At 45.0% G+C, this 25,000-nt stretch overlaps 1 protein-coding gene across 1 annotated transcript in view; it reads left to right on the top strand.

Moving 5' to 3' along the window:
- Nucleotides 1–25,000, top strand: part of MAST2 (microtubule associated serine/threonine kinase 2) — a 101,018-nt gene that overhangs the window by 57,957 nt on the left and 18,061 nt on the right. The window contains exons 5-6 of the mRNA XM_075832039.1: nucleotides 1,663–1,848; nucleotides 6,947–7,094. Coding sequence (XP_075688154.1) covers nucleotides 1,663–1,848; nucleotides 6,947–7,094 — 334 coding nt within the window. The remainder of the gene's footprint in view (nucleotides 1–1,662; nucleotides 1,849–6,946; nucleotides 7,095–25,000) is intronic.

Raw genomic sequence — 25,000 nt, 5'->3', positions numbered from 1 at the left:
AGGTGATCCTGTCCTTTGCCAGGACCTGTTATAACTTGTGGTCTGGTGTGTTACAGATTGGAGATGTATAATAGCCGCTCGTGGCTCTCCGGAGCAGAGTCTGCTGTATACTGGGTCTAGAGGCCGGCACGTCCGCTCCCAGGGTCCGGATTGTACAGAACGCTCCCCCGGATGCTGATTGGTGAGATTCCCTCACATGTGACCAGAACTGTAAAGCATGGATGAGCAGCAATGATCAGAGCAATGTACTGGGGACCTCGCTGTAATGGCCACACATGTCCTGATCACTTTGGGGGCAGCGTTGCTCTGTCCACCGTCTCAGCGGCGCTTACAATGACAATATTGATCCGGTTTATGACGGTTCACGAGTGCCACTTGTCCGTCTCCTGCCTCCTGATCGCGGTTCACAGCTCGGACATGAGAGCGCGTGGCGTGGAATGTCTCTGCTGCGTGAGAGGAACAGCTGCACCCTCCCGATGCCCCGGCCTCCCTCATTGTGCCAGCTCCCCTCCTCCACCCACAGGTCTCTGCTCGTTCCTTGATTTGTTGAAATGTTTTCTGTTGCTCCTCTGATATCCGAGGCCGAGGTAAACACTCTGTTGGGTGTCGGTGATTTGCTGTCACCCATATCAGGCGTGCGCTGCTATTTATATGACTGCTGAGTCTCAGGTGGACCACGCTGGCGGCAGCGACGCTCTCAGACACCCACACAAGTATTTTAGACAGAGCAAATAGGGCTTAGAGGACGATGAGTGTGCTGATCCGGGAGGATGACTGGATGACCACCGCGCCAGGCACTTTGTTCCACTGACTTCCATTGGATTTTTGACGCCACCATGATGAAACGCAGAAGAGAGCGTCTCGGAGCGCCAGATCTTCGACTCCAGTAAGCGGCGCTGTGGCACGTTCTGTGGATTGTGGGGTTCACTCTTAGTTCTTTGTCCTCTAGCAGCGAGGTCCAGGTATGAGGTTACCGGCCCTGCTCGGCGTCTCCCGCTCCTCCACCATCCAGGCTTTTCTATTGATTCGCGGTCACACAATGAGCTGCTGTGTAGGCGGCGGAGGCGGCCACATGGCACGTCCATTGTAACCGATCTGCACCGGTAACCGGGCCGGTATGTAAAGTAATGGCAGAAAATGGCTGCAGACTAGTCTGTGGCTTTTCAAAGGTGATTCCCTAAATTGGAATCTGTAAATCCTCGCCCCACTCAATGCTTTGCAGGTTTATTCTACACATAAAGTTAGGTAACCTTTTGTTTTTGCCTTATTTTTTTTGACTCTGGTCACATCTAGAGCTGCATTCACAACGCTTCTGGTTTCCTGTTACCAGAACGCTTTAAAGAAACCAGATAGCAATTTATGTTTATATTTCATCTATAACCGTCATCTAAAAAATCCACAATGCACTGCACCCTGGATATGTCTGGATGCAGCTCTGGATGCAACTAGAGTATAAACAGTGACCAGTACAAGTTACTGAGCATAAAGTTGTAGTGTGAAGTGTTGGCGCTGGATACCGGGGTTCTGCACATGTTCTGCTTGTCTTTCTGAGATGTGTCTGGGGGTCCGGTGTGTAGGGGGGCAGCTCCGGATCCAGTGTACCCCGTGTTCTGCTCCGTGTCTGCGGTTCCCTGATCCTTTCCTCCTCTTCTGTCCTGTCAGACTCTTCTGCCCGCTGCATTCCCACGGCCGAGGAGGCGACGTGCAGCACCGGACTCTATCCCCATCATCTGCACCAAACCTCCAGCATCTGAAGGTGCCGCACAGCGCGGACTGTGCGCTCGATGCCGCTCCCTTTTTCACCTGTTCTCCGATGCAGAGTAACCCCGGCAGCCCGTTACACTGGAGGTAAGGGGGCGAGTGACCTCTCTGTGGGGGGGACCCTGTGTCGTCAGGGGGCTCCCTGTATGCTTGTATAACACCGGGGGTCCGTTACACTGGAGGTAAGGGGGTGAGTGACCGCGCTGTGGGGGGACCCTGTGTCGTCTTGTATGCTTGTATAACCCCGGGGGTCCGTTACACTGGAGGTAAGGGGGTGAGTGACCGTGCTGTGGGGGGACCCTGTGTCGTCTTGTATGCTTGTATAACCCCGGGGGTCCGTTACACTGGAGGTAAGGGGGCGAGTGACCGCGCTGTGGGGGGACCGTGTGTCGTCCTGTATGCTTGTATAACACCGGCAGCCCGTTACACTGGAGGTAAGGGGGCGAGTGACCGCGCTGTGGGGGGACCGTGTGTCGTCCTGTATGCTTGTATAACACCGGGGGTCCGTTACACTGGAGGTAAGGGGGCGAGTGACCGCGCTGTGGGGGGACCCTGTGTCGTCCTGTATGCTTGTATAACACCGGGGGTCCGTTACACTGGAGGTAAGGGGGTGAGTGACCGCGCTGTGGGGGGACCGTGTGTCGTCCTGTATGCTTGTATAACACCGGCAGCCCGTTACACTGGAGGTAAGGGGGCGAGTGACCGTGCTGTGGGGGGACCCTGTGTCGTCCTGTATGCTTGTATAACACCGGGGGTCCGTTACACTGGAGGTAAGGGGGCGAGCGACCGTGCTGTGGGGGGACCCTGTGTCGTCCTGTATGCTTGTATAACACCGGCAGCCCGTTACACTGGAGGTAAGGGGGCGAGCGACCGCGCTGTGGGGGGACCCTGTGTCGTTAGGGGGCTCCCTGTATTCTTGTATAACACCGGGGGTCCGTTACACTGGAGGTAAGGGGGCGAGTGACCGCGCTGTGGGGGGACCCTGTGTCGCCCTGTATTCTTGTATAACACCGGGGGTCCGTTACACTGGAGGTAAGGGGGCGAGCGACCGCGCTGTGGGGGGACCCTGTGTCGTCCTGTATGCTTGTATAACCCCGGGGGTCCGTTACACTGGAGGTAAGGGGGCGAGCGACCGCGCTGTGGGGGGACCCTGTGTCGTCCTGTATGCTTGTATAACACCGGGGGTCCGTTACACTGGAGGTAAGGGGGTGAGTGACCGCGCTGTGGGGGGACCCTGTGTCGTCCTGTATGCTTGTATAACCCCGGGGGTCCGTTACACTGGAGGTAAGGGGGCGAGTGACCGCGCTGTGGGGGGACCCTGTGTCGTCCTGTATGCTTGTATAACCCCGGGGGTCCGTTACACTGGAGGTAAGGGGGCGAGTGACCGTGCTGTGGGGGGACCCTGTGTCGTCCTGTATGCTTGTATAACACCGGGGGTCCGTTACACTGGAGGTAAGGGGGCGAGCGACCGTGCTGTGGGGGGACCCTGTGTCGTCCTGTATGCTTGTATAACACCGGGGGTCCGTTACACTGGAGGTAAGGGGGCGAGTGACCGCGCTGTGGGGGGACCCTGTGTCGCCCTGTATTCTTGTATAACCCCGGGGGTCCGTTACACTGGAGGTAAGGGGGCGAGTGACCGCGCTGTGGGGGGACCCTGTGTCGTCCTGTATGCTTGTATAACACCGGGGGTCCTGCTGTTTGCATTACAATGTGTGTGCGGATGTCTTTTGGGCATTCAGAGATTGGGTGGGCCCCGGTGTCCCCTGTACGTGGAGCGCCCCTGTGTGGGGTAATTATTCTTCACGTTACACCCGGCGGCTGATCTCCATGCAGGACACACAAGCTGCGGCAGCTGCAATCATCCCCCGGCTTTACATCTCGCGCAGGTGTCTTATGATAGGAGATATAAGTCTTATTATGTTATAAGGACGTCTGTGGGGGAGGGGCAGCCGTCCTGTATTGTGGCCCCCGCAGCCGCTTGCGGATTATTCGGTCTCTATATTCTCTCTTCTGGGCCTCGGGGGTGTTACATAAAGGGGTCTCCTGTAAATAAAACATTTTCACTTTTTAATGACCGTTTTCAGCTTTCTAATAGACTTTATGGAAACAATGAGGAATTGAAACAATCTCTGCTTGCAATCAGTGAATGGTAACGGTTTTGTTTTCATCCAAGATGAAAACCTGTCCTGATCTAGTCCTGCTCACACAGCTGAGGGGTTTGCTAGAATTGCATCCCGTCTAGACAATCCTCTGCATGCCAGACAGATACATTTTTTCCCTGCGCTGATACATTGTAACAAACCATCTATACTTGAGAGAGGTGCTGCTGCTGCGTTTGGCTAATTTGTATGTGTGTAGCAGATTCCTTTATCCGTGTGGGGGATGTGCGCGGTCTCGGCTCGATCCCGTCCTGGGTGATGATTTTTGGCTGGGTTTGTAGCTCTGGGACGTTCTGTACAGGAGATGTTGATCAGGACGCGGCCTCTAGGGGGCAGTATGGCTGCTCGCTGGATTACTTTGTGTTGATGAAGTTGTTGGCTGGGGGACGCTGGTCCAGCATTATTCTGCTGTGACCCCTCCGCGCTCAGTGATGCCCCCGGCCACGCGGATCACATGTCCTGAATGGAGAAACCTTCATCTATAATAAATGGCACCGCTCCCAGCATGCTCTGGGCCTCGCGGTAACATAAAGATCATTTACACTGGAGACTCCCCAGTCAATGCCGGCCGTGGAGTCCTCCTGTACTGGGGTGAAATATTCTATTCAGCCGCCTGTGGGAAAGCTGGGTGACCACCAATATGGCCGCCAGTACAGTCCCTGCAGCGGCTGCCACCCAGCTTCTCTGAAATCCAGAATGACGGAAATGACCAGTTTATACATTAATGTTCGACTTTATAACTCGGCAGACTTTACTGCTCAGGAAAAGCTGAGTACAAGAGCAGCCGTTCACCATCACCCAGCTTTCCCAGGAACAGATCTTCTCTATAACTAAGTGGGGGAAATGCTTTTTAATTTGGATTATTGGGAGCTCGATAAAGGCTTAGACTGAATGTAAGCCGAGATGAAAGCCGTCCGCAGAGCATCTCTCCCCGGGGGAGGGGACACATTCTATTTATAAGATGAATTATTCGGAGGATACGGCAGCTGCAGAGCATCGCTCCATACGGTCTGTGTCTCGCGGTGAGAGCAGCGACAGGAGGAACTTTAATTTCCCTTTATTATTTGCAGTGATTTTCCGCAGTAATCGGTGTTCTTATTGAATGGTTTATAATTTGCCGGCGTTGTATGTAAATGAGATGTTCTCGCCCTCGTGTCCTGCGCTCCGGGATATTAGTGACGCTCCATCTTTACATAACTTCGGCTCTGTGGTCGGCAGCGACTTATTTATAATCTTAATGACATTTTTTCTTGGTGTTTCCCCTGATTTCATTTGTTCTACCTGGTGGAAACTGTCAGCAAGCTGCTGTTGACAGAGCTGTTTTTTTCTTCATGACTCTGGTTAGTTCTAGGGATACAGGTCAGTGAGGTGCTCGGCATACATTACTCGTCTTCTCCGTGGCGGTCACCCCTTTCTACACCTCGTATATACCATGTGACCGCGTGCGGTGTGGTTTGTGGGTGTTGGGGTGCTCCGGGTCCTGGATGTAATAACACCCCACCATGGTTGTGAATGGTGATGTGTCAGAGCTGCGGGAGAGCCATTACCGGATTACTGCATCCTGGGCTCTAATTACTGTCACCGTGTCACATGGAGCGGGAGACGCCCCCACGTACGGCCCCGGAGATTAACCCTATCATAGCAGGAGAGGATTACAGGAGACGTCCCTTTACTCCTCATGTAATTGATCTGGGCTAGTGCAGGCGGCACATTGACTCCTCGTCTCCAGGGCTGGTTGGCTGCGCTCGGCCGGTCATGTCTGACTCTTCCTGGACGGTCCTGTCCAATTTCTCTCTCCTGGAGACGGAGATGCTGAGGAGATCTAAGAGGTAACGGCTTCTTCTTCTGTGTGTTCAGATCATCGCTGCTCTCGGCTTGTACTTTCTGTGGATCTGCTGCGTTGTAATTGGTTGTCATTGGGTGTGATCCTGAGGTCCTGACACCGGCGCGCCCGGCCAGGTGTGTTCTAGTAATGGAGACGTCTTTCAGCTCCGCTGAGGAACGCTGGAAATCTTCCCAGAATGGACATTGCCCTCCAGCGAGGAGATGATCTGCGCTCCAGGCGTGAATGAGCTTGGAGTAGTGATCCTCTATGGCAGGAGCTTCTCATAGAGGCAAATCGTTCCCCAGATGTAACGCGCCGGGGATCGGCTGTACCCGTGTCACTCTGCTGACACCAGCTCTGCTACATCTCCAGAACAGCAGTGAATAATAGTACATGATAGAGCGATGCTGAGATCTAGGCTGTGCGGGCAGTGATATCCAGGTAGAATGGACGGGCTCAGGACCTCACTGACCTCCACAGGTGACTCTCAAAGTGAGAGCTAATATTTATTCCGGTGGTCTCCGAGAGAGAGGAACAATGTGAAGGGAGGAGAGCGGGGGTCCGAGTGTCCCATCAGATGTCTGTTGTCAGATACTGTGCGTGTGAAGGGCGACCTCTGGTGGATGGGTGATTATACAGGCTGCGGGTGACTTGTGGCCGAGTCTCTGAACTCTCTTTGAGATATTTGCACTCTCGACCTCCGTTATTTCCCAGCTCTTGTCCTGTTAGAACGAAGCTGGAGGTCTATCGGACTAGAAACGACCTTGTAAACTGGGCTCACTGCAAACCGCTCAGCGCTATGATGTATATACTGATGTGACTGGCCCAAACCTGACCCAGGAGCTCACAATCTAATCTCCCTATCTCACACACACTGCATCACTCCCATCATCTCTGTCCCCAGGAGCTCACAATCTAATCTATATCATACACACAATGTATCACTCCCATCATCCTGACCCCAGGAGCTCACAATCTAATCTCCCCATTTAACACACACTATCACTCCCATCACATCCCCCCCCCCCTGGCTTCTGTACTGTAGACGGTGTGACCCGGAGCTGCAGGAGGAGGGGGATGAGCTGGGAGACTCGGGGCTCATTATTTGCCGGGGTCTCAGGTCTTCGCTCGGTGACATTTTGCAGGGTGCAGAGGCTTTTGATATCTTCTGTATTAATAATTGAGGAGTCTTGAGATGCAGGAAGGAGCAGCTGCCTCAGTCCTGTGAAAGCTTCAATTACATCTCAGCGATGACCACATCAAACTCAAGTGGAGATTATATGTCCGAGGTCACCAAGAGACGGTGCCAGGAAGGGAGAAAGAGGAACGGACTGTGGGACAAGAACGGCGTAACAACAAGGGGAGTCTGAGCCGTGGGATGTGTGTCCCCGCGTCGGGCGATCTCCCCCCCCCCCGTGTCGGGCGATGTCCCCCTGTAGATCTTTGCTCTCCTGCATTTTTCCCGGTTTTCTCATAACCGTCACTTGAGGTCCGTCATGCCCTTCATCGGATTCCTAAAATGTTGGCTAATACCTGCGCTGCGCATCCCCATCCTCCGCGTACTGTCACGCACGCACCGCTCCGCTGCATGTTTCTAGTAGGGCCACTGGACGACCTCTGAAGCGAGATGAGCGCTTATAATGTCACACTTCATGCTTTATGGCGCAACTTTTCGAACTCTCTTCCTTTAGATTGTGACTAAGGGGGGTTTTACAGTGGGGGGTTATCGGGCAGACAAGCGTTCATAGAAAGCTGGTTCCCGATAATTGCCCTGTGTAAACGGCAGCGATCAGCAGATCACCGCGCAAAAGCTCAATCATCTGCTGATCGGATCGTTTTAATAAGTAAAATATTATCATTGTCGGCAGCGCATCTCCCTGTGAGACGAGGGATTGTAGTAAGGACCACTCGTCCCCATACATAGCTCCGTGTGACCTGAGCAAAGGAGCGCCAATCAAGGATGTCTCGCTGATCGGCGCTCGCTGCACCGGACAAAACCGTTTGGTGTAATAAGGGGTTAAGACTGGTAAATTGTGTGCAAGTAATTGTGTCCCCAAATCTGGCTGACGTTAAAGTCCAGTCCTCCCCTAACAGGAGCCGCTGATATCAGTCACACATATGATGTAATGTCTCTGGAGGATATAATAGTACTGGAGTGATATAAGAGGAGCGGCTGATATCAGTCACACATATGATGTAATGTCTCTGGAGGATATAATAGTACTGGAGTGTTATAAGAGGAGCGGCTGATATCAGTCACACATATGATGTAATGTCTCTGGAGGATATAATAGTACTGGAGTGTTATAAGAGGAGCGGCTGATATCAGTCACACATATGATGTAATGTCTCTGGAGGATATAATAGTACTGGAGTGTTATAAGAGGAGCGGCTGACATCAGTCACACATATAATGTAATGTCTCTGGGGGATATAATAGTGCTGGAGTGATATAAGAGGAGCCGCTGATATCAGTCACACATATGATGTAATGTCTCTGGAGGATATAATAGTACTGGAGTGATATAAGTGGAGCGGCTGATATCAGTCACACATATGATGTAATGTCTCTGGAGGATATAATAGTGCTGGAGTGATATAAGAGGAGCGGCTGATATCAGTCACATATATGATGTAATGTCTCTGGAGGATATAATAGTGCTGGAGTGATATAAGAGGAGCGGCTGATATCAGTCACACATATGATGTAATGTCTCTGGAGGATATAATAGTACTGGAGTGATATAAGAGGAGCGGCTGATATCAGTCACACATATGATGTAATGTCTCTGGGGGATATAATAGTGCTGGAGTGATATAAGAGGAGCGGCTGATATCAGTCACACATATGATGTAATGTCTCTGGAGGATATAATAGTACTGGAGTGATATAAGAGGAGCGGCTGATATCAGTCACACATATGATGTAATGTCTCTGGAGGATATAATAGTACTGGAGTGATATAAGAGGAGCGGCTGATATCAGTCACACATATGATGTAATGTCTCTGGAGGATATAATAGTACTGGAGTGTTATAAGAGGAGCGGCTGATATCAGTCACACATATGATGTAATGTCTGGAGGATATAATAGTACTGGAGTGTTATAAGAGGAGCGGCTGATATCAGTCACATATATGATGTAATGTCTCTGGAGGATATAATAGTACTGGAGTGATATAAGAGGAGCGGCTGATATCAGTCACATATATGATGTAATGTCTCTGGAGGATATAATAGTGCTGGAGTGATATAAGAGGAGCGGCTGATATCAGTCACATATGATGTAATGTCTGGAGGATATAATAGTACTGGAGTGATATAAGAGGAGCGGCTGATATCAGTCACATATGATGTAATGTCTCTGGAGGATATAATAGTACTGGAGTGATATAAGAGGAGCGGCTGATATCAGTCACATATGATGTAATGTCTCTGGAGGATATAATAGTACTGGAGTGATATAAGAGGAGCGGCTGATATCAGTCACATATGATGTAATGTCTCTGGAGGATATAATAGTACTGGAGTGATATAAGAGGAGCGGCTGATATCAGTCACACATATATGATGTAATGTCTCTGGAGGATATAATAGTGCTGGAGTGATATAAGAGGAGCGGCTGATATCAGTCACATATGATGTAATGTCTGGAGGATATAATAGTACTGGAGTGATATAAGAGGAGCGGCTGATATCAGTCACATATGATGTAATGTCTCTGGAGGATATAATAGTACTGGAGTGATATAAGAGGAGCGGCTGATATCAGTCACACATGATGTAATGTCTCTGGAGGATATAATAGTGCTGGAGTGATATATAAGAGGAGCGGCTGATATCAGTCACACATGATGTAATGTCTCTGGAGGATATAATAGTACTGGAGTGATATAAGAGGAGCGGCTGATATCAATCACATATATGATGTAATGTCTCTGGAGGATATAATAGTATTGGAGTGTTATAAGAGGAGCGGCTGATATCAGTCACACATGATGTAATGTCTCTGGAGGATATAATAGTACTGGAGTGATATAAGAGGAGCGGCTGATATCAGTCACACATATGATGTAATGTCTCTGGAGGATATAATAGTACTGGAGTGATATAAGAGGAGCGGCTGATATCAGTCACATATATGATGTAATGTCTCTGGAGGATATAATAGTACTGGAGTGATATAAGAGGAGCGGCTGATATCAGTCACACATATGATGTAATGTCTCTGGAGGATATAATAATACTGGAGTGTTATAAGAGGAGCGGCTGATATCAGTCACATATGATGTAATGTCTCTGGAGGATATAATAGTACTGGAGTGATATAAGAGGAGCGGCTGATATCAGTCACACATATGATGTAATGTCTCTGGGGGATATAATAGTGCTGGAGTGATATAAGAGGTGCGGCTGATATCAGTCACACACATGATGTAATGTCTCTGGAGGATATAATAGTACTGGAGTATTATAAGAGGAGCGGCTGATATCAGTCACACACCTATGATGTAATGTCTCTGGAGGATATAATAGTGCTGGAGTGTTATAAGAGGAGCGGCTGATATCTGTCACACATATAATGTAATGTCTCTGGAGGATATAATAGTACTGGAGTGTTATAAGAGGAGCGGCTGATATCAGTCACACATATGATGTAATGTCTCTGGAGGATATAATAGTACTGGAATGTTATAAGAGGAGCGGCTGATATCAGTCACATATGATGTAATGTCTCTGGAGGATATAATAGTGCTGGAGTGATATAAGAGGAGCGGCTGATATCAGTCACACACCTATGATGTAATGTCTCTGGAGGATATAATAGTGCTGGAGTGATATAAGAGGAGCGGCTGATATCAGTCACACATATGATGTAATGTCTCTGGAAGATATAATAGTACTGGAGTGATATAAGAGGAGCTGCTGATCTCAGTCACATATGATGTAATGTCTCTGGAGGATATAATAGTGCTGGAGTGATATAAGAGGAGCGGCTGATATCAGTCACATATGATGTAATGTCTCTGGAGGATATAATAGTACTGGAGTGATATAAGAGGAGCGGGTGATATCAGTCACATATATGATGTAATGTCTCTGGAGGATATAATAGTACTGGAGTGATATAAGAGGAGCGGCTGATATCAGTCACATATGATGTAATGTCTCTGGAGGATATAATAGTACTGGAGTGATATAAGAGGAGCGGCTGATATCAGTCACACATATGATGTAATGTCTCTGGAGGATATAATAGTACTGGAGTTATATAAGAGGAGCTGCTGATATCAGTCACATATGATGTAATGTCTCTGGAGGATATAATAGTACTGGAGTGATATAAGAGGAGCGGCTGATATCAGTCACACATATGATGTAATGTCTCTGGAGGATATAATAGTACTGGAGTGATATAAGAGGAGCGGCTGATATCAGTCACACATATGATGTAATGTCTCTGGAGGATATAATAGTGCTGGAGTGATATAAGAGTAGCGGCTGATATCAGTCACACATATGATGTAATGTCTGGAGGATATAATAGTACTGGAGTGATATAAGAGGAGCGGCTGATATCAGTCACACATATGATGTAATGTCTCTGGAGGATATAATAGTGCTGGAGTGATATAAGAGGTGCGGCTGATATCAGTCACATATGATGTAATGTCTCTGGAGGATATAATAGTACTGGAGTGATATAAGAGGAGCGGCTGATATCAGTCACACATATGATGTAATGTCTCTGGAGGATATAATAGTACTGGAGTGATATAAGAGGAGCGGCTGATATCAGTCACATATGATGTAATGTCTCTGGTGGATATAATAGTGCTGGAGTGATATAAGAGGAGCGGCTGATATCAGTCACATATGATGTAATGTCTCTGGAGGATATAATAGTGCTGGAGTGTTATAAGAGGAGCGGCTGATATCAGTCACATATGATGTAATGTCTCTGGGGGATATAATAGTGCTGGAGTGATATAAGAGGAGCGGCTGATATCAGTCACACATATGATGTAATGTCTCTGGAGGATATAATAGTACTGGAGTGATATAAGAGGAGCGGCTGATATCAGTCACACATATGATGTAATGTCTCTGGAGGATATAATAGTGCTGGAGTGATATAAGAGGAGCGGCTGATATCAGTCACACATATGATGTAATGTCTCTGGAGGATATAATAGTGCTGGAGTGATATAAGAGGTGCGGCTGATATCAGTCACATATGATGTAATGTCTCTGGAGGATATAATAGTGCTGGAGTGATATAAGAGGAGCGGCTGATATCAGTCACACATATGATGTAATGTCTCTGGAGGATATAATAGTACTGGAGTGATATAAGAGGAGCGGCTGATATCAGTCACACATATGATGTAATGTCTCTGGGGGATATAGTGCTGGAGTGATATAAGAGGTGCGGCTGATATCAGTCACACACATGATGTAATGTCTCTGGAGGATATAATAGTACTGGAGTATTATAAGAGGAGCGGCTGATATCAGTCACACACCTATGATGTAATGTCTCTGGAGGATATAATAGTGCTGGAGTGATATAAGAGGAGCGGCTGATATCAGTCACACATGATGTAATGTCTTTGGTGGATATAATAGTACTGGAGTATTATAAGAGGTGCGGCTGATATCAGTCACATATGATGTAATGTCTCTGGAGGATATAATAGTACTGGAGTGTTATAAGAGGAGCGGCTGATATCAGTCACACATATGATGTAATGTCTCTGGAGGATATAATAGTACTGGAATGTTATAAGAGGAGCGGCTGATATCAGTCACATATGATGTAATGTCTCTGGAGGATATAATAGTGCTGGAGTGATATAAGAGGAGCGGCTGATATCAGTCACACACCTATGATGTAATGTCTCTGGAGGATATAATAGTGCTGGAGTGATATAAGAGGAGCGGCTGATATCAGTCACACATATGATGTAATGTCTCTGGAAGATATAATAGTACTGGAGTGATATAAGAGGAGCTGCTGATATCAGTCACATATGATGTAATGTCTCTGGAGGATATAATAGTGCTGGAGTGATATAAGAGGAGCGGCTGATATCAGTCACACATATGATGTAATGTCTCTGGAGGATATAATAGTACTGGAGTGATATAAGAGGAGCGGCTGATATCAGTCACATATATGATGTAATGTCTCTGGAGGATATAATAGTACTGGAGTGTTATAAGAGGAGCGGCTGATATCAGTCACATATATGATGTAATGTCTCTGGAGGATATAATAGTGCTGGAGTGATATAAGAGGAGCGGCTGATATCAGTCACATGTGATGTAATGTCTCTGGAGGATATAATAGTGCTGGAGTGATATAAGAGGAGCGGCTGATATCAGTCACACACCTATGATGTAATGTCTCTGGAGGATATAATAGTGCTGGAGTGATATAAGAGGTGCGGCTGATATCAGTCACACATATGATGTAATGTCTCTGGAGGATATAATAGTACTGGAGTGATATAAGAGGAGCGGCTGATATCAGTCACATATATGATGTAATGTCTCTGGAGGATATAATAGTACTGGAGTGATATAAGAGGAGCGGCTGATATCAGTCACATATATGATGTAATGTCTCTGGAGGATATAATAGTACTGGAGTGTTATAAGAGGAGCGGCTGATATCAGTCACATATATGATGTAATGTCTCTGGAGGATATAATAGTGCTGGAGTGATATAAGAGGAGCGGCTGATATCAGTCACATGTGATGTAATGTCTCTGGAGGATATAATAGTACTGGAGTGATATAAGAGGAGCGGCTGATATCAGTCACATATGATGTAATGTCTCTGGAGGATATAATAGTGCTGGAGTAATATAAGAGGAGCGGCTGATATCAGTCACACATATGATGTAATGTCTGGAGGATATAATAGTACTGGAGTGATATAAGAGGAGCGGCTGATATCAGTCACATATATGATGTAATGTCTCTGGAGGATATAATAGTACTGGAGTGCTATAAGAGGAGCGGCTGATATCAGTCACATATGATGTAATGTCTCTGGAGGATATAATAGTACTGGAGGGTTATAAGAGGAGCGGCTGATATCAGTCACATATGATCTAATGTCTCTGGAGGATATAATAGTACTGGAGTGATATAAGAGGAGCGGCTGATATCAGTCACATATATGATGTAATGTCTCTGGAGGATATAATAGTGCTGGAGTGATATAAGAGGAGCGGCTGATATCAGTCACACATATGATGTAATGTCTCTGGAGGATATAATAGTGCTGGAGTGATATAAGAGGAGCGGCTGATATCAGTCACACACCTATGATGTAATGTCTCTGGAGGATATAATAGTGCTGGAGTGTTATAAGAGGAGCGGCTGATATCTGTCACACATATGATGTAATGTCTCTGGAGGATATAATAGTACTGGAGTGATATAAGAGGAGCGGCTGATATCAGTCACATATAATGTAATGTCTCTGGAGGATATAATAGTACTGGAGTGTTATAAGAGGAGCGGCTGATATCAGTCACACATATGATGTAATGTCTCTGGAGGATATAATAGTACTGGAATGTTATAAGAGGAGCGGCTGATATCAGTCACATATGATGTAATGTCTCTGGAGGATATAATAGTGCTGGAGTGATATAAGAGGAGCGGCTGATATCAGTCACACACCTATGATGTAATGTCTCTGGAGGATATAATAGTGCTGGAGTGATATAAGAGGAGCGGCTGATATCAGTCACACATATGATGTAATGTCTCTGGAAGATATAATAGTACTGGAGTGATATAAGAGGAGCTGCTGATATCAGTCACATATGATGTAATGTCTCTGGAGGATATAATAGTGCTGGAGTGATATAAGAGGAGCGGCTGATATCAGTCACATATGATGTAATGTCTCTGGAGGATATAATAGTACTGGAGTGATATAAGAGGAGCGGCTGATATCAGTCACACATATGATGTAATGTCTCTGGAGGATATAATAGTACTGGAGTGATATAAGAGGAGCGGCTGATATCAGTCACACATATGATGTAATGTCTCTGGAGGATATAATAGTACTGGAGTGATATAAGAGGAGCGGCTGATATCAGTCACACATATGATGTAATGTCTCTGGAGGATATAATAGTGCTGGAGTGATATAAGAGGAGCGGCTGATATCAGTCACATATATGATGTAATGTCTCTGGAGGATATAATAGTACTGGAGTGATATAAGAGGAGCGGCTGATATCAGTCACATATATGATGTAATGTCTCTGGAGGATATAATAGTACTGGAGTGTTATAAGAGGAGCGGCTGATATCAGTCACATATATGATGTAATGTCTCTGGAGGATATAATAGTGCTGGAGTGATATAAGAGGAGCGGCTGATATCAGTCACACATATGATGTAATGTCTCTGGAGGATATAATAGTGCTGGAGTGATATAAGAGGAGCGGCTGATATCAGTCACACATATGATGTAATGTCTCTGGAGGATATAATAGTACTGGAGTGATATAAGAGGAGCGGCTGATATCAGTCACATATGATGTAATGTCTCTGGAGGATATAATAGTACTGGAGTGATATAAGAGGAGCGGCTGATATCAGTCACATATGATGTAATGTCTCTGGAGGATATAATAGTGCTGGAGTAATATAAGAGGAGCGGCTGATATCAGTCACACATATGATGTAATGTCTCTGGAGGATATAATAGTACTGGAGTGCTATAAGAGGAGCGGCTGATATCAGTCACATATGATGTAATGTCTCTGGAGGATATAATAGTACTGGAGGGTTATAAGAGGAGCGGCTGATATCAGTCACATATGATCTAATGTCTCTGGAGGATATAATAGTACTGGAGTGATATAAGAGGAGCGGCTGATATCAGTCACATATATGATGTAATGTCTCTGGAGGATATAATAGTGCTGGAGTGATATAAGAGGAGCGGCTGATATCAGTCACATATGATGTAATGTCTCTGGAGGATATAATAGTACTGAAGTGATATAAGAGGAGCGGCTGATATCAGTCACACATGATGTAATGTCTCTGGAGGATATAATAGTGCTGGAGTGATATATAAGAGGAGCGGCTGATATCAGTCACACATGATGTAATGTCTCTGGAGGATATAATAGTACTGGAGTGATATAAGAGGAGCGGCTGATATCAATCACATATATGATGTAATGTCTCTGGAGGATATAATAGTATTGGAGTGTTATAAGAGGAGCGGCTGATATCAGTCACACATGATGTAATGTCTCTGGAGGATATAATAGTACTGGAGTGATATAAGAGGAGCGGCTGATATCAGTCACATATATGATGTAATGTCTCTGGAGGATATAATAGTACTGGAGTGATATAAGAGGAGCGGCTGATATCAGTCACATATATGATGTAATGTCTCTGGAGGATATAATAGTACTGGAGTGTTATAAGAGGAGCGGCTGATATCAGTCACATATATGATGTAATGTCTCTGGAGGATATAATAGTGCTGGAGTGATATAAGAGGAGCGGCTGATATCAGTCACATGTGATGTAATGTCTCTGGAGGATATAATAGTACTGGAGTGATATAAGAGGAGCGGCTGATATCAGTCACATATGATGTAATGTCTCTGGAGGATATAATAGTGCTGGAGTAATATAAGAGGAGCGGCTGATATCAGTCACACATATGATGTAATGTCTGGAGGATATAATAGTACTGGAGTGATATAAGAGGAGCGGCTGATATCAGTCACATATATGATGTAATGTCTCTGGAGGATATAATAGTACTGGAGTGCTATAAGAGGAGCGGCTGATATCAGTCACATATGATGTAATGTCTCTGGAGGATATAATAGTACTGGAGGGTTATAAGAGGAGCGGCTGATATCAGTCACATATGATCTAATGTCTCTGGAGGATATAATAGTACTGGAGTGATATAAGAGGAGCGGCTGATATCAGTCACATATATGATGTAATGTCTCTGGAGGATATAATAGTGCTGGAGTGATATAAGAGGAGCGGCTGATATCAGTCACACATATGATGTAATGTCTCTGGAGGATATAATAGTGCTGGAGTGATATAAGAGGAGCGGCTGATATCAGTCACACACCTATGATGTAATGTCTCTGGAGGATATAATAGTGCTGGAGTGTTATAAGAGGAGCGGCTGATATCTGTCACACATATGATGTAATGTCTCTGGAGGATATAATAGTACTGGAGTGATATAAGAGGAGCGGCTGATATCAGTCACATATAATGTAATGTCTCTGGAGGATATAATAGTACTGGAGTGTTATAAGAGGAGCGGCTGATATCAGTCACACATATGATGTAATGTCTCTGGAGGATATAATAGTACTGGAATGTTATAAGAGGAGCGGCTGATATCAGTCACATATGATGTAATGTCTCTGGAGGATATAATAGTGCTGGAGTGATATAAGAGGAGCGGCTGATATCAGTCACACACCTATGATGTAATGTCTCTGGAGGATATAATAGTGCTGGAGTGATATAAGAGGAGCGGCTGATATCAGTCACACATATGATGTAATGTCTCTGGAAGATATAATAGTACTGGAGTGATATAAGAGGAGCTGCTGATATCAGTCACATATGATGTAATGTCTCTGGAGGATATAATAGTGCTGGAGTGATATAAGAGGAGCGGCTGATATCAGTCACATATGATGTAATGTCTCTGGAGGATATAATAGTACTGGAGTGATATAAGAGGAGCGGCTGATATCAGTCACACATATGATGTAATGTCTCTGGAGGATATAATAGTACTGGAGTGATATAAGAGGAGCGGCTGATATCAGTCACACATATGATGTAATGTCTCTGGAGGATATAATAGTACTGGAGTGATATAAGAGGAGCGGCTGATATCAGTCACACATATGATGTAATGTCTCTGGAGGATATAATAGTGCTGGAGTGATATAAGAGGAGCGGCTGATATCAGTCACATATATGATGTAATGTCTCTGGAGGATATAATAGTACTGGAGTGATATAAGAGGAGCGGCTGATATCAGTCACATATATGATGTAATGTCTCTGGAGGATATAATAGTACTGGAGTGTTATAAGAGGAGCGGCTGATATCAGTCACATATATGATGTAATGTCTCTGGAGGATATAATAGTGCTGGAGTGATATAAGAGGAGCGGCTGATATCAGTCACACATATGATGTAATGTCTCTGGAGGATATAATAGTGCTGGAGTGATATAAGAGGAGCGGCTGATATCAGTCACACATATGATGTAATGTCTCTGGAGGATATAATAGTACTGGAGTGATATAAGAGGAGCGGCTGATATCAGTCACATATGATGTAATGTCTCTGGAGGATATAATAGTACTGGAGTGATATAAGAGGAGCGGCTGATATCAGTCACATATGATGTAATGTCTCTGGAGGATATAATAGTGCTGGAGTAATATAAGAGGAGCGGCTGATATCAGTCACACATATGATGTAATGTCTCTGGAGGATATAATAGTACTGGAGTGCTATAAGAGGAGCGGCTGATATCAGTCACATATGATGTAATGTCTCTGGAGGATATAATAGTACTGGAGGGTTATAAGAGGAGCGGCTGATATCAGTCACATATGATCTAATGTCTCTGGAGGATATAATAGTACTGGAGTGATATAAGAGGAGCGGCTGATATCAGTCACATATATGATGTAATGTCTCTGGAGGATATAATAGTGCTGGAGTGATATAAGAGGAGCGGCTGATATCAGTCACATATGATGTAATGTCTCTGGAGGATATAATAGTACTGAAGTGATATAAGAGGAGCGGCTGATATCAGTCACACATGATGTAATGTCTCTGGAGGATATAATAGTGCTGGAGTGATATATAAGAGGAGCGGCTGATATCAGTCACACATGATGTAATGTCTCTGGAGGATATAATAGTACTGGAGTGATATAAGAGGAGCGGCTGATATCAATCACATATATGATGTAATGTCTCTGGAGGATATAATAGTATTGGAGTGTTATAAGAGGAGCGGCTGATATCAGTCACACATGATGTAATGTCTCTGGAGGATATAATAGTACTGGAGTGATATAAGAGGAGCGGCTGATATCAGTCACATATATGATGTAATGTCTCTGGAGGATATAATAGTACTGGAGTGATATAAGAGGAGCGGCTGATATCAGTCACACATATGATGTAATGTCTCTGGAGGATATAATAGTACTGGAGTGATATAAGAGGAGCGGCTGATATCAGTCACATATATGATGTAATGTCTCTGGAGGATATAATAGTACTGGAGTGATATAAGAGGAGCGGCTGATATCAGTCACATATGATGTAATGTCTCTGGAGGATATAATAGTGCTGGAGTGATATAAGAGGAGCGGCTGATATCAGTCACATATGATGTAATGTCTCTGGAGGATATAATAGTGCTGGAGTGATATAAGAGGAGCGGCTGATATCAGTCACACATATGATGTAATGTCTCTGGAGGATATAATAATACTGGAGTGTTATAAGAGGAGCGGCTGATATCAGTCACATATGATGTAATGTCTCTGGAGGATATAATAGTACTGGAGTGATATAAGAGGAGCGGCTGATATCAGTCACACATATGATGTAATGTCTCAGGGGGATATAATAGTGCTGGAGTGATATAAGAGGTGCGGCTGATATCAGTCACACACATGATGTAATGTCTCTGGAGGATATAATAGTACTGGAGTATTATAAGAGGAGCGGCTGATATCAGTCACATATGATGTAATGTCTCTGGAGGATATAATAGTGCTGGAGTGATATAAGAGGAGCGGCTGATATCAGTCACACATATGATGTAATGTCTCTGGAGGATATAATAGTACTGGAGTGATATAAGAGGAGCGGCTGATATCAGTCACATATATGATGTAATGTCTCTGGAGGATATAATAGTACTGGAGTGTTATAAGAGGAGCGGCTGATATCAGTCACATATATGATGTAATGTCTCTGGAGGATATAATAGTGCTGGAGTGATATAAGAGGAGCGGCTGATATCAGTCACATGTGATGTAATGTCTCTGGAGGATATAATAGTGCTGGAGTGATATAAGAGGAGCGGCTGATATCAGTCACACACCTATGATGTAATGTCTCTGGAGGATATAATAGTGCTGGAGTGATATAAGAGGTGCGGCTGATATCAGTCACATATGATGTAATGTCTCTGGAGGATATAATAGTGCTGGAGTGATATAAGAGGAGCGGCTGATATCAGTCACACATATGATGTAATGTCTCTGGAGGATATAATAGTACTGGAGTGATATAAGAGGAGCGGCTGATATCAGTCACATATATGATGTAATGTCTCTGGAGGATATAATAGTACTGGAGTGTTATAAGAGGAGCGGCTGATATCAGTCACATATATGATGTAATGTCTCTGGAGGATATAATAGTGCTGGAGTGATATAAGAGGAGCGGCTGATATCAGTCACATGTGATGTAATGTCTCTGGAGGATATAATAGTACTGGAGTGATATAAGAGGAGCGGCTGATATCAGTCACATATGATGTAATGTCTCTGGAGGATATAATAGTGCTGGAGTAATATAAGAGGAGCGGCTGATATCAGTCACACATATGATGTAATGTCTGGAGGATATAATAGTACTGGAGTGATATAAGAGGAGCGGCTGATATCTGTCACACATATGATGTAATGTCTCTGGAGGATATAATAGTACTGGAGTGATATAAGAGGAGCGGCTGATATCAGTCACATATAATGTAATGTCTCTGGAGGATATAATAGTACTGGAGTGTTATAAGAGGAGCGGCTGATATCAGTCACACATATGATGTAATGTCTCTGGAGGATATAATAGTACTGGAGTGATATAAGAGGAGCGGCTGATATCAGTCACACATGATGTAATGTCTCTGGAGGATATAATAGTACTGGAGTGATATAAGAGGAGCGGCTGATATCAGTCACACATATGATGTAATGTCTCTGGTGGATATAATAGTGCTGGAGTGATATAAGAGGTGCGGCTGATATCAGTCACACACATGATGTAATGTCTCTGGAGGATATAATAGTACTGGAGTATTATAAGAGGAGCGGCTGATATCAGTCACACATATGATGTAATGTCTCTGGAGGATATAATAGTGCTGGAGTGATATAAGAGGAGCGGCTGATATCAGTCACACATGATGTAATGTCTTTGGTGGATATAATAGTACTGGAGTATTATAAGAGGTGCGGCTGATATCAGTCACATATGATGTAATGTCTCTGGAGGATATAATAGTACTGGAGTGATATAAGAGGAGCGGCTGATATCAGTCACACACCTATGATGTAATGTCTCTGGAGGATATAATAGTGCTGGAGTGTTATAAGAGGATCGGCTGATATCTGTCACACATATGATGTAATGTCTCTGGAGGATATAATAGTACTGGAGTGATATAAGAGGAGCGGCTGATATCAGTCACATATAATGTAATGTCTCTGGAGGATATAATAGTACTGGAGTGTTATAAGAGGAGCGGCTGATATCAGTCACACATATGATGTAATGTCTCTGGAGGATATAATAGTACTGGAATGTTATAAGAGGAGCGGCTGATATCAGTCACATATGATGTAATGTCTCTGGAGGATATAATAGTGCTGGAGTGATATAAGAGGAGCGGCTGATATCAGTCACACATATGATGTAATGTCTCTGGAAGATATAATAGTACTGGAGTGATATAAGAGGAGCTGCTGATATCAGTCACATATGATGTAATGTCTCTGGAGGATATAAAAGTACTGGAGTGATATATGAGGAGCGGCTGATATCAGTCACACATATGATGTAATGTCTCTGGAGGATATAATAGTACTGGAGTGATATAAGAGGAGTGGCTGATATCAGTCACATATGATGTAATGTCTCTGGGGGATATAATAGTGCTGGAGTGATATAAGAGGAGCGGCTGATATCAGTCACACATATGATGTAATGTCTCTGGAGGATATAATAGTACTGGAGTGATATAAGAGGAGCGGCTGATATCAGTCACACATATGATGTAATGTCTCTGGGGGATATAATAGTGCTGGAGTGATATAAGAGGAGCGGCTGATATCAGTCACACATATGATGTAATGTCTCTGGAGGATATAATAGTACTGGAGTGATATAAGAGGAGCGGCTGATATCAGTCACACATATGATGTAATGTCTCTGGAGGATATAATAGTGCTGGAGTGATATAAGAGGAGCGGCTGATATCAGTCACACATATGATGTAATGTCTCTGGAGGATATAATAGTGCTGGAGTGATATAAGATGTGCGGCTGATATCAGTCACATATGATGTAATGTCTCTGGAGGATATAATAGTGCTGGAGTGATATAAGAGGAGCGGCTGATATCAGTCACACATATGATGTAATGTCTCTGGAGGATATAATAGTACTGGAGTGATATAAGAGGAGCGGCTGATATCAGTCACATATATGATGTAATGTCTCTGGAGGATATAATAGTACTGGAGTGATATAAGAGGAGCGGCTGATATCAGTCACATATGATGTAATGTCTCTGGAGGATATAATAGTACTGGAGTGATATAAGAGGTGCGGCTGATATCAGTCACATATGATGTAATGTCTCTGGAGGATATAATAGTGCTGGAGTGATATAAGAGGAGCGGCTGATATCAGTCACACATATGATGTAATGTCTCTGGGGGATATAATAGTGCTGGAGTGATATAAGAGGAGCCGCTGATATCAGTCACACATATGATGTAATGTCTCTGGAGGATATAATAGTACTGGAGTGATATAAGAGGAGCGGCTGATATCAGTCACATATGATGTAATGTCTCTGGAGGATATAATAGTACTGGAGTTATATAAGAGGAGCTGCTGATATCAGTCACATATGATGTAATGTCTCTGGAGGATATAATAGTACTGGAGTGATATAAGAGGAGCGGCTGATATCCGTCACATATGATGTAATGTCTCTGGAGGATATAATAGTGCTGGAGTGTTATAAGAGGAGCGGCTGATATCAGTCACATATGATGTAATGTCTCTGGAGGATATAATAGTACTGGAGCGTTATAAGAAGAGCGGCTGAAGAAAATCGGAAGAAATTTGAATCTGAAACTTTGATTTCTTCCGTGGATTGTCCACATTGGAGTTAATCTGCGTCTTTTCAGTGTGGATTTTGGCGCTGAAGATTTCGTGCTTGTCTGCAGCGTTCGTTACTTTGCACGGTATTTTCCTGGGCGTGTGAATGGGGAATAAGATAACACGATCTCATAAATGGCTGGCGGGATGTGAGCGGATTTTGTCCAGATTTAGGCGCAGAATCCTGATTGAACGTTCACCTTCCATGTAATGCTCGTGGTTTTCCCGGACGGATCCTGTGTCGCCGCTGCTCTTACAGACACACTTTCCTTATTGTATTCTATTATTGTTGCTGCGCTGTCATGTGACGGAGGTGTCGCTGGTCCGTTCTCCGCCTGTTTCTCCGTCGCTGAGCTTCTTCGGGGTGATAATGACCGCGCAGCAGATGCTTGTTGGCGCTCGTCTCTTTCAGGAATTAATTATTGCTCTCGCCTGTTTTCGTGTTCCGCCTTTCACATTCACATCTTCTCCAAATGACTGTAATTAAACGGCTGCTCTCCTTGGTGGCCGACCGCGCAGCTGCGGCTTTTGTGAGCGCAGATTCCAGACAGACGTGATTGTCGACTCGATGTCTAAAATGTTTGTTTCTTTCTCAATGAGTCTCGTTCTAATGAAAATGTCTCTTATTTCATGACATTATAGAAATGAGGAGAACGCCAATAAAGAGAGCGGCGCGGCAGCCACGTGCTCCCGGTGGAGTGAGCAGCGCCCTGTGCGAGCGTGGAGACCAGTAATTGGGAATTTCTTATATCCGTATCTGGGAAAGCTGGGTGGCAACAAAAATGGGTGCTGCTACTACTGAAGCCACCAGGCCGGTCACCCAGCTTTCCCAGAATTCTCAACAGAACATAAATCTTCAGGAATCGCAGGGAGTCACTCAGAGCAGTAATGGCGGCCGCATTGTTTGTCACCCAGCTTTCCCAGCAACAGATGAGTATAATTCTCAATACTCTAGCAGAATAGGTGAGGAGGTCTGTGCTGTGTGCTCATGTTATGGGGTCATGCTGCACACGGTGGGGGTTCTGGGGGGGGGGTCTCTACCCCAGCAGATGATTACGGTATCATCAGACGGTTTGTGCGTTTAGTCAGATGGCGGCTGTGGCGTTCCCGGTCACACCTGCTGCCATTTATCTTGTTGAAGAGAGTCCAGAATTTTCCCCAAGTTCCCCTTCCATTCCCGTTCAGTGTTCATATTCACCTCGGACCCTGTGACGGCTGTGCCCCTCCCCCGTCTACCTCTAATGGGGGTCACATCATAAGGGTCTCACGCAGGATCCTCATCATTGACGGCAGCGTAATATTCCAATTAAATCCTGATGCAGCTCTATGACCCAGGGTCAGAGTTCACCCGGCTTCTGGAATCTCGTCTCTGTGGCCCCTCCCCCTGCGCTATCGTCATACTGTACTAGCATTGGTTTTACGTAAATTGTGGCCGAATATCGATCGCAGTTTTGGATGCTGTTTTTTTTCTGTCACGGATTTATCTTATTTAGTCCTCCAGCTCTGCATCCTGAGCCTCCCGGTGTAGTAAAGAAAACACCAGAACTACAGTAAAGACTGACACTGAGGCAGAGCAGCAGGAAAGGGTCAACGTCCTAGAACAATGTGTGCGGTCCTATTACATGGTGCGACGTGGGCCGTGACAACGAGCGCCCATCATTGAGACAGCTCGTTGATCGCCACTCGTTTGCTCCTTTCACAAGCAATGATCATTAATATATGGGGGGGGGGGGTGCTCGTTACCACAATCGCTCGTCCTCATACATTTACCATTCGGTTACTATGTCGGCAGCGCGTCTCCCTTATTATGATTTTTAATGCCTAAAAGGGCAGATCAGCCGATGAACGAGCGATTATATGAACCCTTGTTCGCCCGATCATTGCCTTGTGTAATACAGTGTTTAGGCCTCATTCACACAGCAGTGTTTGTAAGTCAAATCTTTCTATGTTGGTTTTTCTGTTTATTTTCCAGCCCTGGTCTTCGCTTC

This window comes from Rhinoderma darwinii, chromosome 7 (assembly GCF_050947455.1).
Source record: "Rhinoderma darwinii isolate aRhiDar2 chromosome 7, aRhiDar2.hap1, whole genome shotgun sequence".
Classification (NCBI taxonomy): Eukaryota; Metazoa; Chordata; class Amphibia; order Anura; family Rhinodermatidae; genus Rhinoderma; species Rhinoderma darwinii.
This window is presented reverse-complemented; position numbering and strand designations above follow the sequence as displayed.